Source organism: Primulina tabacum, chromosome 16, assembly GCF_025594145.1.
Source record: "Primulina tabacum isolate GXHZ01 chromosome 16, ASM2559414v2, whole genome shotgun sequence".
In the NCBI taxonomy this organism is placed as follows: domain Eukaryota; kingdom Viridiplantae; phylum Streptophyta; class Magnoliopsida; order Lamiales; family Gesneriaceae; genus Primulina; species Primulina tabacum.
This window is the reverse complement of record NC_134565.1, coordinates 2,763,844-2,779,900: the sequence shown is the minus strand read 5'-3', so window position 1 is coordinate 2,779,900 and position 16,057 is coordinate 2,763,844. Positions and strand designations below refer to the sequence as shown.

The 16,057-nt window shown below is 38.3% G+C and overlaps 1 protein-coding gene across 1 annotated transcript; it reads right to left on the bottom strand.

Annotated features, from left to right (window-relative positions):
• Positions 1-3,629: 3,629 nt before the first annotated feature.
• Positions 3,630-6,944, bottom strand: LOC142528710 (putative inactive receptor kinase At1g48480). The gene is made up of 2 exons (XM_075633820.1): positions 5,364-6,944; positions 3,630-4,517 (listed from the first exon to the last, which is right to left on the bottom strand). Exons 1-2 carry the CDS (start codon positions 6,727-6,729, stop codon positions 3,907-3,909), a joined length of 1,977 nt encoding a protein of 658 aa, XP_075489935.1. The 5' UTR covers positions 6,730-6,944; the 3' UTR covers positions 3,630-3,906.
• Between the last annotated feature and the right edge of the window lie 9,113 nt (positions 6,945-16,057).

The following is a 16,057-nucleotide window of genomic DNA, read 5'->3' as shown; positions in this document are numbered from 1 at the left end:
CTTCGAGCCTCCATTTATTTTCCGATCAAAAAAATATGAGATATTCATGATTTTCTTGATGTAATTTGTTTGTGGAGCATAGAATTCAAATTCTTTGGCTGGTGGGTTTAATTGAAATTGAACCTTTTTAAGACATACATTGGAGTAATGAGTCTGAGCAGTTAATGAGCCAAATATGGTTGTTTCTAATGTATAATGCAAGAATTTCCTACTAGATAACGACTTGTACCATCTTAGGGCAACAATTCTCGAAAATGGGTTGACACTAATTTGTTTATATGAATTTAAGCTGAAATATTCGAATTCGAGCCAAAATCGAACATGACGACTCAATCTAAAATTGAAGTACATGGGCCATATAATTTACCCAGTTAAACTTCTTAACATGAGCCCAACTAATTGAATTAAAATACAATTAGAAGCCCATTTAATATCCATGATGGATCAAATTCGTGGGTCAGGGTTAATGTGGTACACACATGATGACCCACATTTAAGGCCCATTTTGGTAACAAGACTGTAAAAGGCCCAAAAGAGCCCATCTAATGAGAACGGGCTTCTACAAATTGAGACTGTTATTATCTGAGGGTAGAATAGGTAGATCAATATCAAACTAGCCCGGTACCGGATCCGATTTGGTTAGCAAGAGATTTCATCTTTTAGATTTTGTAAAATTTCAATAACGTAGGTTCATCGATATGACGTCAGTCATTTTCCGAGGACAGCTAAATTGAACTGATTTTATTATTTTTTATTTCTAAAAAAATCTTTAGGCATTTTTTCACAGTGGTATATTTTGGTTTAGGCAAAAACTTGTGTGAGACGGTCTCACGAGTCGTATTTTGTGATACGGATATCTTATTTGGGTCATCATCCATGAAAAATATTATTTTTTATGCTAAGAGTATTACTTTTTATTGTGAATATCAGTAGGGTTGACCCGTCTCACAGATAAAGATTCGTGAGACCGTCTCACAAGAGGCATACTCTTTGTTTTAATATTGAGTATGTTGGGACGCGATAATTTTCCATGTTGATAGAGCGGTTGATACGCAACGCTTAAGTTGCAATATGTTTTAAAAATATTGAAATTGTACTGTTATCACTAACTATAATTTTTGATAAAACAGTAAACGCTCGAAGAGTTTAAAAGTTATTAGGTTGATTTCATGTACATTTATTATCTTTCTTATTAGCATAAATAGTTATAAAAACTCAATCATTTTCTAATTTTTTTTATTTTCTTTATTTTAAAAAATGATTATTCACCCAATACGAAAAAACAATCAAATTTAATTCGTTCCAAAAACAGTCAAAATTGACAAAAATGATTAATAATGAAAAGGCACATGCCAATTTGACTACAAAAGATATTTGTTAAGCCTGTTGGGAGACTGCCAAGTTGGTGTGATTTAAAACAAAGCTGTAACTCCATCATCACCTTCAGAGAGATGGGCCATCAAAATCACTTGTGACTTAGAAAAGGAAACAATATCTGGATATGTATGTTGGGTTTAGGCTGTTTAATGTAAGTTCTGATCTTGTATGTTTTTTTTTTTTTTTTGACAATTTAAATTCTTTTCACATGAGTGTGATAGAAGCGACACTGTATTCGTCGACGTCATGTATTGATGTGTAATAATTGTTCATGTCGATAGAATTTGCGTTACTTAATGATTTAAAATATTTAAGTTGAACTGTTACGATAAGTTGTATCTTTTGGTAAAGCGGCAATCGTTAGGTCCTACAATAAACATCAGAGTCAAGACTACACGTTCGATTCTTACTGATTACAATGAGCGCAATTGTTGAGAAGAAGATTGTTTGGGTGCAATAGCTGTCTGTACTGGGTAGAACAATCGAAACTCGATGTTTGCGTTGCTATATTGTTTAAAATATTTGAGTCGAACTATTATCACTAGCTATATTTTTTTTGTGAACGTCAAACTTTCGGTCCTGCGTCAGCGCACTTTTGCTGTTGTACAATTTAATAGATTTGAGTTGTACTGTTACCACCAGCTATAACTTTTGGTAAATAGCATTCCTACATAATGTCAACGATGCGTCAAAGTGCTTGTGATACTTTAAATTTTAAAAGAGTTGAGTTTGATCGTTATCACTTACTATAGTTTTTGATAAAAATGACAAACGACGAGTCCTACGTCATATAGTGTCACACCAATTTCACGTCAGATTAAGACACATAAAATTACAAATGGCTAAATATATATACTCGGATAAAAAATTTCCTTCAAATAGTATACTTTGATTATCAATATATTTGTCGGTAGCAATAGTATTTATAATATGAAGGTCCATCCGGCTTTAGCTGCCGATTGGTGGTCTGTGGGTGTTGAACCACTTGAGTTATTGACCATTATTCCATTTGACTTGGTTCACTAGGCAAATGTATTGGTGTATGTTGGATGTTATTTATAAGATTAAATTTGCATTAATTATCAACTTCGTGGCACTTCGAAAAAGAATGAAATTATTGAGATTTTTTTTTTTTCACTGAGATTTCCATTTTTAAGTAATTGTGAATTTTAAATTGACAAAAACTTGTATGAGACGGTCTCACGGGTCGTATTTTGTGATACAGATATCTTATTTGAGTCATTCATGAAAAAATATTATTTTTTACGCTAAAAATATTACTTTTTATTGTAAATATTGGTATAGTTGACCCGTCTCACAGATAAAGATTCGTGAGATCGTCTCACAAAAGACATACTCTTTCAAATTACCCTAGTGAGAAAGGAACACACGCACACGATGGATCGGCCCCATGACAAATTAGTTTCCATTTTGGTGTCACGTGAAAGCCTTTGAACACACCAAATAGAATACAATGCTAAAGTTTACTATGTTTCTAAATTCTGAGATATAATTAAGTTGTATTTGGATTGACAGATTTTAAATTCTTTGATTTGTTTGGATTGACGAAATTCAAATTCACTTAATATCAAGATAAACAATTTCAATAGTAACTGTGGAAAATTTTAAACACACCGAACATTTCTCAAATCATTTTCCAAATTAATTAACTTCATCAACCTAACAGGCTTTTAAATACTCTTTAACTTTCTTCAATTTAAAAAGAAAACAAGATGAAATATTTAAAATTCTTAAATCTAGATTTTTGGTGGGCTTTCTTCAAATGACCAAATCTACACGTCAAAAATCTCTGTATCGGATATTAAATGGCTTTCAAGATTAGGAAACAAAGGGACAAAAAATAGCACCCATATTGCTAAAATTTGGTTTCTTTCTCAACATTTTGAATGGATACTTACAAAAAAAATCCAGAGGTTTTGGTCTGTATTAAAGTTGGACCATCAAAAACATCAATAGTGGACCATTAATTTGCTTTTGCATGCAGTTCTTTTAATGACATAATGTCATACTTTGTGACCCTCACCAGCACTCTTTACCTGTGAGGATTGCAGGTATTTGTCACCTTCACTAAAGTTCAAATTTTCAAACTCTGAATTTATTGGTATTTAAGGAGAATTTGTTCCCAACTCCTCACATAATTTGATCCGCAGATACTAATAGAAATCGATTGACCAGTGGTTTGATTGAGTCAAGTTTCGATATGGCTGAGTTCAATTGTATGCAGCAAATATAGTCACAATAAGTAACTGTTGGCTCTCAATCAATACAACACAAAAGGATATAACAATGTTCAAAAAGCAAAAGAAAAAGGGTAAAGGTACAGGTAATAATTACAGCAACCGTATTCCACCCAACAAGAACAAATGGAACTCATGATAATGTAGGAGAGGGGGGAGTAGATGAGCTGTTAATTCTTGACAACTAAGAACCAAGCCCAACTCAACAAACAAATACAACTAAGCTCAAAAGGATTTAATTTCTTGGTTGGAAATGTCTAGATAGAACTTTTTAATCAGCTTCAGTTACATGATCAATCTGACCTCGCACGTCTCGTGAGCTTGATAGTCGTAGATCTTCGATCCGTCTTGCAACTTCAGAAATGGAGGGACGATTATCCGGGTGCTGAGCCGTGCAGTCGATACCGAGTTGCAAGAGTTGCACTAGTTCTTCCTCTACGTTCTGGTATCGGAGAAGTTCGAGATCAAAAACTTCAGAAGTCCACTCTTCTCGAACTACAGACTGAACCCATCTAGGCAGGTCGACTCCTTCGTCGTTTAAGAGGGCGTGTGTTGGCGCTTTGCCAGTAAGAAGCTCCAAAAGCAACACACCAAATCCATAAACATCAGCTTTTTGGGAGACTTTGCGAGGATCGGTCACTTCGGGTGCACGATAGCCGGTGACTCGGGTTGGAGAGGATGAAGGACCAACTAGATGGTTCAGTCCATAATCAGAGACTCTAGGTTCACACGACTTGGTAAGAAGTATATTTGATGATTTAATGTTTCCATGGGCCACATTGGGACCTTGAAAATGAATGTATTCGATTCCACGAGCAGCTCCAAGGGCAATGCTTGATCTCGTTTCCCAATTTAATGGTGTTCGACCAGCCCCTTTATTTCCTGAGCAGGGTAAAGGTTAAAATAGTAAGATAGCCCATTAGCACAGATAAATTATCACAAAATAAAGCAATTACTTGAAAATTAGAGGTTAAAGCTTATGCTTTTACGTGGAACACACCAAACTGCCAACTCTTACCAATATAACCAAGAAAAAAGTTACCATCCAAGAAAAAAGTTAACATCTTTAACTAAGATCAGACTTCAAGAGAACAAACAATTAATTAAACACAACAAGAAAACGAATAAAGTCAACTTAAATGAGAGAGCATTGCATATGACACTCAGCCAGCATGGATGAAGTTGTATGAATAGTAAAAGCGATAGTTTCATACCTAATCTCTACCAAAACTCTCATTTAATATATGACTTGATATGATTTCTTTTAGTGTAAAATAGCCTCCGTCTAAAATAAAAACTTTAATATAATATTTACAAAAACATGAAATTCTCATCCAACTTAAGCTAAAGTGGTCAAAATGAGCTCCTGATTTCATAACAGCAGATTTAGATAATTGATGGAGTTCTAGCCTCAACTACACATCACCGACAATCTATAAACAATTTATTCTTACCAACAATATTCATGCCAAAGAAGCGATTCGTCGATCTATCTATGCATTATGTATGATTATTACAAGCAAAAATCCATATCCAACATAGTATCACTCTAAAAGATTCTATCTTTGTAAGTTGCAACCAAATAGAAAAGCTACAATTGATATGTACAGCGAAAAAAATTAATGAGATTTTGTAGCCTTGACAATTCCCGTTGTATGATTTGAGCCAAGATCAACATAAAATATCATAAACAAAATTGAAACACGGAAATCTAAAAATCTGACTCACCATGAAGAAGTGCAGAAAGGCTTCCCATTTGCATGTAGTCATATACAAGAAGCTTCTCCTCTCTACTGTAGTAGTAAGCCCTAAGAGGCACCAAATTCTCGTTCTCCATGGTTCCAACCCCCTCAATTTTCTCCTTGAATTCTCTTTCCGAAATGGCAACATCTTTCAGCCTCTTCACAGCCACCACAGTCCCCACTTCCAAAACTGCCTTGTATGATGTCCCGAACGTCCCCTTTCCCAAAACCTCGGCCGAGGCCCTCAGCAAATCTTCCAAATCGAACACCCTCGACCCGTTACCAAAGAATACTAACTTCTTGGCAACTGCCATGTCAGCTCCATTTTCTGCCTTCCCATTCCCATTAGCACTCACTGCAGCAGCGGCTGCGGAAGCCACTGAAAATCCATTGCCCATTCCGCCATTTTCAGACTCCACAGGTTTTCTGCCCGAGTCATTTTCTTGGCTCTTGATCGCCGCTAAATCTACAGACCTAGCCTTCTTTCCGCTCCTCTTCATACACAAAAACAAAACAACAAATAGCAGCAAAATGAAGCCAACAACAGATCCTATCACGATTCCAGCAATTGCACCACCAGGCAACTTCTTTTTCCCACCTTTTCCCGAGTTTAGAATCCCATTTCCATTCTCTACAGGAGAAGCAGCCGGAGGTTCCCCGCCTACTTCAGCACATGCATTATCAAGAGGCTTCCCACAAAGCAAAGTTCCCAAAAACGCCTCTTTGGGCTTCCCCTCAAGCCCTTTCGGCACCGACCCATTTAAATTGTTAAAAGAAACATTAAACTGCGGAAGATCAGGAATATCAATGTCGGGTAAAACGCCACTAAATTGGTTATTCTCCAGGTAAAGCGTACGCAGACGAGTCAAATTGTTAAATCCAGATGGAATTTGACCCGAAAAATTGTTCGAAGCCAGATTCAACCGCACAAGGGCGTGAAGTGAAAAAATAAAATCGGGTACAGGGCCGGAAAACTGGTTCCCCTGAAGATAAAGATTACGAAGCTGAGAAAGCTGGGAGAGGTCAGAAGGAAGCGGGCCGGAGAGATGGTTGAGCCGAAGGCTGAGAGTACGAAGAGCCGTTAACCCGGCCAAAGTATTGGCAGGAATAGAACCAAGTAGAGAGGAGCCCGGGAGGCGGAGGGCCGTGACGCGGTTGTTCTCACACAGAACTCCCGGCCAGCTGCATGGGGTGGTGAGGGTGGTGTTCCAGAGCAGCGTTCGCCCCCCGACGGCGGAGCGGAAGGCCAAGAGGGCCGCCCTATCTCCCGACAAATCTGAGGAAACAGTGAAGAAGAACAAGAAAAGGAGAAGCAACATTCCGGGCAAGTTCCGTGAACCCAGCAGACGCATTGTGCTTGGGTGCAATCTACAGAATTATTGCCGGTAGGAGGAAAAAAGGGCGGCGAATCATTTGGTTGGGTGCTCCATTATGAAGTATGTGGGTAAGGAGAAAGTGAGTGAGAGTTTCAGTTGGGAGGGATGAACGCCATTAATGAATCTGCCATGCTGTGTGAATATATTCGTCTGTACTGTGTGTGAGAGAAAGAGAGATCCAGGCTGGGAATAGGGGATTGTATTAGAATATTAGTAAAAATTCGTCTGAGAATTTATCAAACGTCGTATTTTGTGAGATACATATCTTATTTTGGTCATCTACGAAAAATTATTATTTTTTAGGCTAAAATTATTATTTTTTATTGTGAATATCGATCAAGTTAACTCTTCTCACAGATAAATATTCGTAAAACCGTCTCACAATATAGTTGTGGTAGAATATTTATATTTGTAAAATGGTATTTATTATTATATAATATGATTTGAAAAATATAAACTCAGACGTGGAATTAGTTGTAAACAACACATTAACTAAATTTACAAGTTAATTATGTCTTAATTTACAAGTTAATTATGTCTTATCCAATCATATAACCAAAAACATCTTTTTTTCAAAAGCAAGAAATCAAATTTATGATCGTCAAATATATATTTTCTATTTCACAACCGCTAAAAAATATATGAATTTCTGCATTCATATCATTTATTTTATGAGTAGGTATCGTACGAGACGGTCTCACGAATCTTTATCTGTGAGACGGGTCAACCCTATCGATATTCACAATAAAAAGTATACTCTTAGCATAAAAAATAATAATTTTTCATGGAATGACCCAAATAGAGACCCGTCTCACAAAATACGATCCGTGAGACTGTCTCACACAAGTTATTTCCTTATTATATTTGACACTTATTTTTATTTTCAAGTTGGAAAATTATAATATACAATAGATAATGTAAATATAAACTTTATTAAATATAGGAAAGGTGAGTGAAAAAACTCAAAAAATTAATATAATAAAATTAGAGTAAATCGGAGAAAAATCATCATTTCAACTTAGGATTTGACCTAACATTTAGTTTGCTCCTCAATTTTTATAAAGTTATATATAAAAAAAAGCATTGGTTTTATAACTGAGCAATAAATGATATTAAAACCTCAGTAAATTATTTCAAACATGCGGAATTATTATTATTGAGGGATTAAATGTTCGAGGATATGAATTTTCTCAAATTATATAGATACAAACACATGTTTGAAATTAATTATTTGCATGACTTATTCCAAAGATAAAAATTATGATTCAGTCTAACAAGTTCCTAGAAATAGTATCAAAATTCTCTAAAATCTCTGGAAATCTTAAAGAAATCCAAAAGTCATTACATATGTGGGGACCCGGACGCGAATCAATTCTTAATCATCATCAGGATCAATTTATTAATCAAGTAATTATGATCATAAATTTTTTTCTTTTTAATGCGGAAAGTAGTGAGATCAAACTAATATACAACTCAATATAAAATAAAGTACAAGTCCTGTACTGTTTACAAATCAGTAAAGACTAAGGTTCAACATCTAATTATCAAGTGCCAAAACCCTATATACATCAAAGTCCGAAGTCTCCACTCTATCACGATCTCTCCTCATCTCCTGGACCCTGATCATGTCCCACCTGTTATCATGTACACATACAAACAAGACAACAGCCGGATAATTCCGGTGAGAATATAATCTCAATATAAATCAACGAAACATGCAATCATATGATAAACATAAAAGCATGGATAGATAACAGCAATATATATCAAAAGCTGAAACATAATCAATATCAAACTGTCGACAATGCTTGTGACTCCACGACTCAGACTAGACTCAATCCTAATCTAGGGATCCCAGTTTCCAGATGTGGGTATTCATATATCGACCAACAGTAATAGAAAAACTCCAGTTCTATCCATGTCGATATAACCAAACATCCAGTGTCCTGACCTAACCGTCATGGACTGTGGCCATATCGCCAATATCCTATCTTGTGACATCGTGCAATGTGCCCGTGGCGATCCCGTCACTATCAGGTACATCTGTCCCAAGATTTCTATACTATCTTGTGACATCGTGCAATGTGCCCGTGGCGATCCCGTCACTATCAGGCACTTCTGTCACAAGATTACTCGTCTAATACATGCTATCTATAATTCAAGAGAACAAGTACATCAATCAAATCAATGCAAATATCAATGCAATAAAGTAAAGTATGTGATTTAGGGAAACTCAAGTCTGAACCGACTCAAGTCGATCTCCCAATACCACATTGACTTATACCTTTCGTTTGTAGTCTCGGTCTGCAGCAATATCAGTTCTGAACTCAAGACTGTCTCTGTAAATCTGAAACGACATATCGAGAATCATAATATCAATGTTCTATTCTTAATTCAACACCGAATCTGATTAATCTGGATTTAATTCAAATCAACGGCATAACGGCACAATCTCAGTATCCCCGTCGATACCATATCAACCGACATAAATTACAAATCATAACTCATATCCGATATAATCTGTAATTCATTCATAATCCAAATCTGTCCGATTTCAAATCAATATACTCAGAAAATTCATAACAATTCCATAATCAGTCTGTTTCTTAGTCTGTCTTCGATTCTATGATGTCTAACATAACAAGAACATCATATATGAATCCTATTCAATTCTGACAATACCAACGTTGCATAATACACCACATGTCGATTTTTCCTTTTGCATGACTCGCGCATATGCGCGACATTACTGGCGCATATGCGCGAGACCTACTGGTCTCGGCCTTGGCAGCTCGCGCATATGCGCGAGGTCCTCTGGAAATCGCTTGCACAGGCTCGCGCATATGCGTGACATCTTCCGCGCATATGCGCGAGGTCTTCTGCCTGCTTGGCGCATGTGCGCGCATCCGGTCGCGCATGTGCGCCGATGCTACCGCCCTCGCACATTAATTTTCACACGCGATCTCATTTCGTGTCTCGGTTAGCCCTTTCATAATTATCTCGATTAAAATTCAATAATCGTAATTTAACACGATATAAAATCTCGGGCATTACATTTCTCCCCCACTAAGATATGATTTCGTCCCCGAAATCACAGACAATCGATCATATCAGTAAGAAGGAATGTAATAGCTACATCAGTGAAATAATGCTGGGAATTCATGTCTCATGTCTGATTCAGTCTCCCAAGTTGCTTCTTCAATGCCATGACGAGTCCATTGAACTTTCACAAGAGGAATCGTCTTTGTTCTGAGCTGTTTTTCTTTACGATTGATAATCTGAATCGGTTTCTCGACATAACTCAATGTCTCATCCAGTTCGGTCTCGTCTGGCTGAATAACATGAGAATCATCGGGGATATATTTTCGCAGCATAGATACATGAAAAACGTCATGTATTCCTGATAATGAAGGCGGTAAAGCGAGTCGATAGGCACGATCTCCTATCTTCTCGAGAATTTCATATGGACCAACGTATCGTGGAGACAACTTTCCTTTCTTGCCAAATCTGACAACACCCCTGAAAGGAGAAATCTTCAGGAATACTCGATCTCCTACCTCAAATACCAACGGTCTACGTTGAAGGTTGGCATATTTGGCTTGTCGGTCCTGAGCTGCCTTCATCTTCTTCTAAATCAACTTTACTTTTTCAATCATATCTCTGATCATATCAGGTCCAGTCTCCGGAACTTCAGAGATATCATCCCAATAGAGAGGGGATCTGCATTTCTTTCCGTACAACGCTTCGAATGGAGGCATCTCAATACTCGTTTGATAGCTATTGTTGTACGAAAATTCACAAAAAGGCAGTGCATCTTGCCAGTTAGTTTTTAAAATCAAGCACTATAGTTACTTAGCATATCTTCCAATGTCTGAATCGTCCGTTCTGACTGTCCATCAGTCTGTGGATGATATGCGGTACTCAGATGTAACTTCGTACCTAGAGCTTGCTGCAAACTCTGCCAGAAGTGCGAAGTAACCGGGGATCACGGTCTGAAACAATCGACTTCGGCACTCCGTGTAATCTAATCACTTCCTTGACATAGATATCGGCCATCTGATCATATCTGTACGTCATCTTGTATGGAATGAAACATGCAAATTTGGTTAATCGATCGATCACAACCCAAATCGCATCACAACCTCGGGAGGATCGTGGCAACTGTGTCACAAAATCCATGGAAATGTGATCCTGTTTCCATTCAGGAATCGACAAACTCTGTAATAATATTCCTGGTTTCTTTCTTTCAGCCTTCACCTATTGGCAGTTCAAACACTTGGCTACAAATTCAGTAACATCAGATTTCATTTGCTTCCACCAATATTGTGTCTTCAAATCATTATACATTTTCCTGCCACCAGGATGAATGCTAAAACGACTGTTGTGCACTTCTGCCAATATTTGTTGTCTCAATTCTGAAACTTTTGGCACAACAATACGATTTTCACATACAAAATACCGTTTCGAACCTGATATTCCGATTGATGACCAGTTCTGACCATTGCAATCGAATTCTGTACGTTCTGATCAACCTTATGTGCCTCTTTGATTTTCACTATCAATTCTGGTTCAGCTCGAATCGTACATAACCTCAGAGGCTGACAATCTGTTTCAAAGGTTAATCCAGACAAACAGCAGTCTTTTATCAAATTCGACACACCAATCGTCGATAAGGATAGAGAACATACCTTTCGACTCAGTGCATCAGCTGCTGCATTGGACTTCCCTAGGTAGTATTTGATTTCACAATCAAAATCTTTAAGCAAATCAAGCCATCTTCGCTGCCTCATATTCAACTCGGATTGTGAAAACAAATACTTCAAGCTCTTGTGATCAGAATATATCTCAAACTTTTCACCGTAGAGATAATGTCGCCATATCTTTAAAGCAAAGACAATGGCTGCCAATTCCAGATCGTGAATTGGGTAACGAGTTTCATGTGGCTTCAGTTGTCTCGAGGCATATGCAATGACATGCCCTCGCTGCATCAGAATACAACCCAATTCTCGATGAGATGCATCACAATAAACCACAAAGTCACCAGTACCTGAAGGAATCGTCAACACAGGCACACTGGTCAATCTTTTCTTTAATTCAAGAAAGCTGGTCTCGCATTCCTCAGACCAAACAAATGGAGCATTCTTCTGAGTTAACTGTGTAATCGGTTTGGCAATACTGGAGAAATCTTTGATGAATCGATGATAATATCCTGCCAAACCCATAAAACTCCGAATCTCGGGCACTGATGTAGGTCTTTGCCAAGAAATCACGGCCTCAACCTTGCTGGGATCAATGGGTATCCCGTCTCCGGATGTACTATGCCCCAGAAATACCACTTGTTTCAACCAGAACTCACATTTCGACAGCTTAACATATAATTTCTCCGCCCTCAAAATTCTCAACACAGTTCTTAAATGCTCAGCATGCTCCATCACATTCTTTGAATAGATCAAGATATCATCGATGAAAATAATCACAAAATCATCGAGATATTTCTGAAAGATACGGTTCATTAATCCCATGAATATCGCTGGTGCATTCGTCAAACCAAATGGCATGACAATAAATTCATAGTGTCCATACATGGTTCTAAATGCAGTTTTCGAGATATCAGAATCCCTGACTCCCAGTTGATGGTATCCAGATCTCAGATCGATCTTGGAATACACCGAAGAACCCTGCAACTGATCAAATAAATCATCAATACGAGGCAATGGATATTTATTCTTTACCGTTGCCTTATTCAGTTGCCGGTAGTCAATACAAAGTCTCATCGACCCATCTTTCTTCCTCACAAACAGTACTGGAGCACCCCAAGGAGATACACTCAGTCTGATATACCCCTTGGACCAGTAAATCCTCCAACTGTTCTTTCAACTCTTTTAACTCGATCGGTGCCATCCTGTACGGAGCCCTCGAAATCGGAACTGTTCCGGGCATCAACTCAATACCGAAGTCTATCTCTCGAATCGGAGGCAATCCAGGAATCTCATCTGGGAAGACTATCAGCAAACTCACACACCACTGGCAAGTCCGCCAATGATGGGCTCGACTTCAGTAAATCAACTGAATATACTAGGAATCCATCTGCTCCTTTCTACAATAATCGAGTCATATTTATTGCAGATATCGAAGGAATTCTAGCTCGAGAACCCTTACCGTAAAATTTTCACTCTATCAGCCATATCCGGCCTGAATCTTACAATCTTGTGAAAGCAATCAACAGTAGCCATGTACTTGGTTAACATATCGATACCGATAATACAGTCAAAATCAACAACTCAAGCACAATACAATCTATCTCAATCTCATGACCGTCATACTGTAGCATACAATGTTTCACAGACTTCACTGATATCAAACTTGTCCCTAACGGAGAAGAGACAGATACTAATGCAGCTAGGGACTCAACAGGCAATGCATGCATCAATGCAAATCTCTCATAAATAAATGTATGTGATGCACCAGTATCAATCAATACATAAGCAGGATAACCAGAAATGAAACAGTTACCTGCAACAACATCTTCAGGTGCATCCTGGGCCTGCTCCTCAGTCAAAGCAAAAACTCGGGCATGCTGTCTCGGAGGCTGGCTCACTGTCTGGCTTCCTCCTGGCCTCTGCTGTGACTGGGTCGACGGTGCTGGCTGGAAAGAATGAACAGCAGATGGTCGTCTTCCAGTCTGAGCCACTGATCCAGATGACTCTGTTGCCTGGGATCCCTGGGCACCTCTCTGGGGACATACTCGGGCAAAGTGTCCATGCTGTTTACAAATGCGGCAGTTGCCGAACACTCCTCGGCACTGTTCTGTGGAATGTTTCCCTCCACAAGTGCTACAGTAAGGTCCTGTATAACTCTGGCCTTGACCAGTCTGTCTCGAGCCACTCGAACTGGATGAGCTACTTCCAGATTTCTTGAATTGCTTTCAATTAGCTTTCAGGAAATCTTTCTTCCCACTACCACTGCCGCTTTCATATCGAGAAGATGGTGGAGACATCTGTGATCTTGGTGCTGCAGGCACAAACGAAGCCTCTTTCTGTCTCATCAGACCGGCTTCGGCTCCCTTGGCTCGGTTCAAGGCATCAGTAAAATTGTTTGGCCTCCCGGTATTCACCAAGGTAAAGATTTCAGGATTTAGGCCATTAATAAACTGATCAGCAACGGACTCATCATTTTCAGCCACGTGTGGAGCAAACCGCAACAGTGAAGAGAACTTGGCCACATATTCCTCAATGTTAAGCTGGCCCTGTCTCAAATTAGCAAATTCGGCTCCCTTGTCCTTTCTGTAAGACACTGGAAAGAACCTTTGATAAAATTGAGTTCTAAATACATTCCAGGTGATAGTCGTACCTCGTTGTTCCAAGGCCCGCTTTGTGGTAATCCACCAGTTCTTTGCCACATCGTGTAACTGGTGTCCTATCAATTTCACCCTCTTCTCATCAGTATAGTCCAAGGACTCAAACAACATCTCGATATCATCTAACCAACTCTCGCATTCCACTGAATTCTCAGTACCCTTCAGAGTTGGTGGATGGAACGACTGAAACCTTTTTAACAATGTCTCCATTGGAGTGGCTGTCACATCCATTGGAGGATTGGACGTGCTACCCTGTTCTGGTACTCTTCTCGGAGGCATATCTGATAATTAAATGGATTAGTAACCCAATTCCAACAGATCAGTTTCAATCCTCCTCGGATCATCTTACATCAGATCCATTCAAGATAATACACAATACCATATCAAAATCAGATATTTCAGGCAAGCATGTATTAAAACAATAAATCATGCTAGCAATCAAAAGCAGGAAAGAAAACTCAATCTACCCCGCTCACTAGCTTCTATCTCAGTCTAAAGGATCTATCGCTCTGATACCACCTGTTGTGGGGACCCGGACGCGAATCAATTCTTAATCGTCATCAGGATCAATTTACTAATCAAGTAATTATGGTCATAAATTTTTTTCTTTTTAATGCGGAAAGTAGTGAGATCAAACTAATATACAACTCAATATAAAATAAAGTACAAGTCCTTGTATCGTCTACAAATCAGTAAAGACTAAGGTTCAACATCTAATTATCAAGTGCCAAAACCCTATATACATCAAAGTCTGAAGTCTCCACTCTATCACGATCTCTCCTCATCTCCTGGACCCTGATCCTGTCCCACCTGTTATCATGTACACATACAAACAAGACAACAGCCGGATAATTCCGGTGAAAATATAATCTCAGTATAAATCAAAGAAACATGCAATCATATGATAAACATAAAAGCATGGATAGATAACAACAATATATATCAAAAGCTGAAACATAATCAATATCAAACTGTCGACAATGCTCGTGACTCCACGACTCAGACTAGACTCAATCCTAGTCTAGGGATCCCGGTTTCCAGATGTGGGTATTCCTATATCGACCAACAGTAATAGAAAAAATTTCAGTTCTATCCACGTCGATATAACCAAACATCCAGTGTCCTGACCTAACCGTCATGGACTGTGGCCATATCGCCAATATCCTATCTTGTGACATTGTGCAATGTGCCCGTGGCGATCCCGCCACTATCAGGTACATCTGTCCCAAGATTTCTATACTATCTTGTGACATCGTGCAATGTGCCCGTGGCAATCCCGCCACTATCAGGCACTTTTGTCACAAGATTACTCGTCTAATACATGCTATCTATAATTCAAGAGAACAAGTACATCAATCAAATCAATGCAAATATCAATGCAATAAAGTAAAGTATGTGATTTAGGGAAACTCAAGTCTGAACCGACTCAAGTCGATCTCCCAATACCACATTGACTTATACCTTTCGTTTGTAGTCTCGGTCTGCAGCGATATCAGTTCTGAACTCAAGACTGTCTCTGTAAATCTGAAACGACATATCGAGAATCATAATATCAATGTTCTATTCTTAATTCAACACCGAATCTGATTAATCTGGATTTAATTCAAATCAACGGCATAACGGCACAATCTCAGTATCCCCGTCGATACCATATCAACCGACATAAATTACAAATCATAACTCATATCCGATATAATCTGTAATTCATTCATAATCCAAATCTGTCCGATTTCAAATCAATATACTCAGAAAATTCATAACAATTCCATAATCAGTCTGTTTCTTAGTCTGTCTTCGATTCTATGATGTCTAACATAACAAGAACATCATATATGAATCATATTCAATTCTGACAATAGCATAATTTCAAAACATGTCAAAACGTAGTAAAACTTACGTCTAGTTGTAGCTTACGTCGATAGGATTACAGTACTGAGATCAGATTAC

What these genes read in the sequence shown, in the direction of transcription:
- LOC142528710 (XM_075633820.1), bottom strand. Translation starts at nt 6,729, where the DNA reads ATGCGTCTGCTGGGTTCACGGAACTTGCCCGGAATGTTGCTTCTCCTT. An exon ending in CCTTTCTGCACTTCTTCATG is followed by an intron (nt 4,518 to 5,363) that starts GTGAGTCAGATT and finishes TACCCTGCTCAG; the next exon opens with GAAATAAAGGGGCTGGTCGA.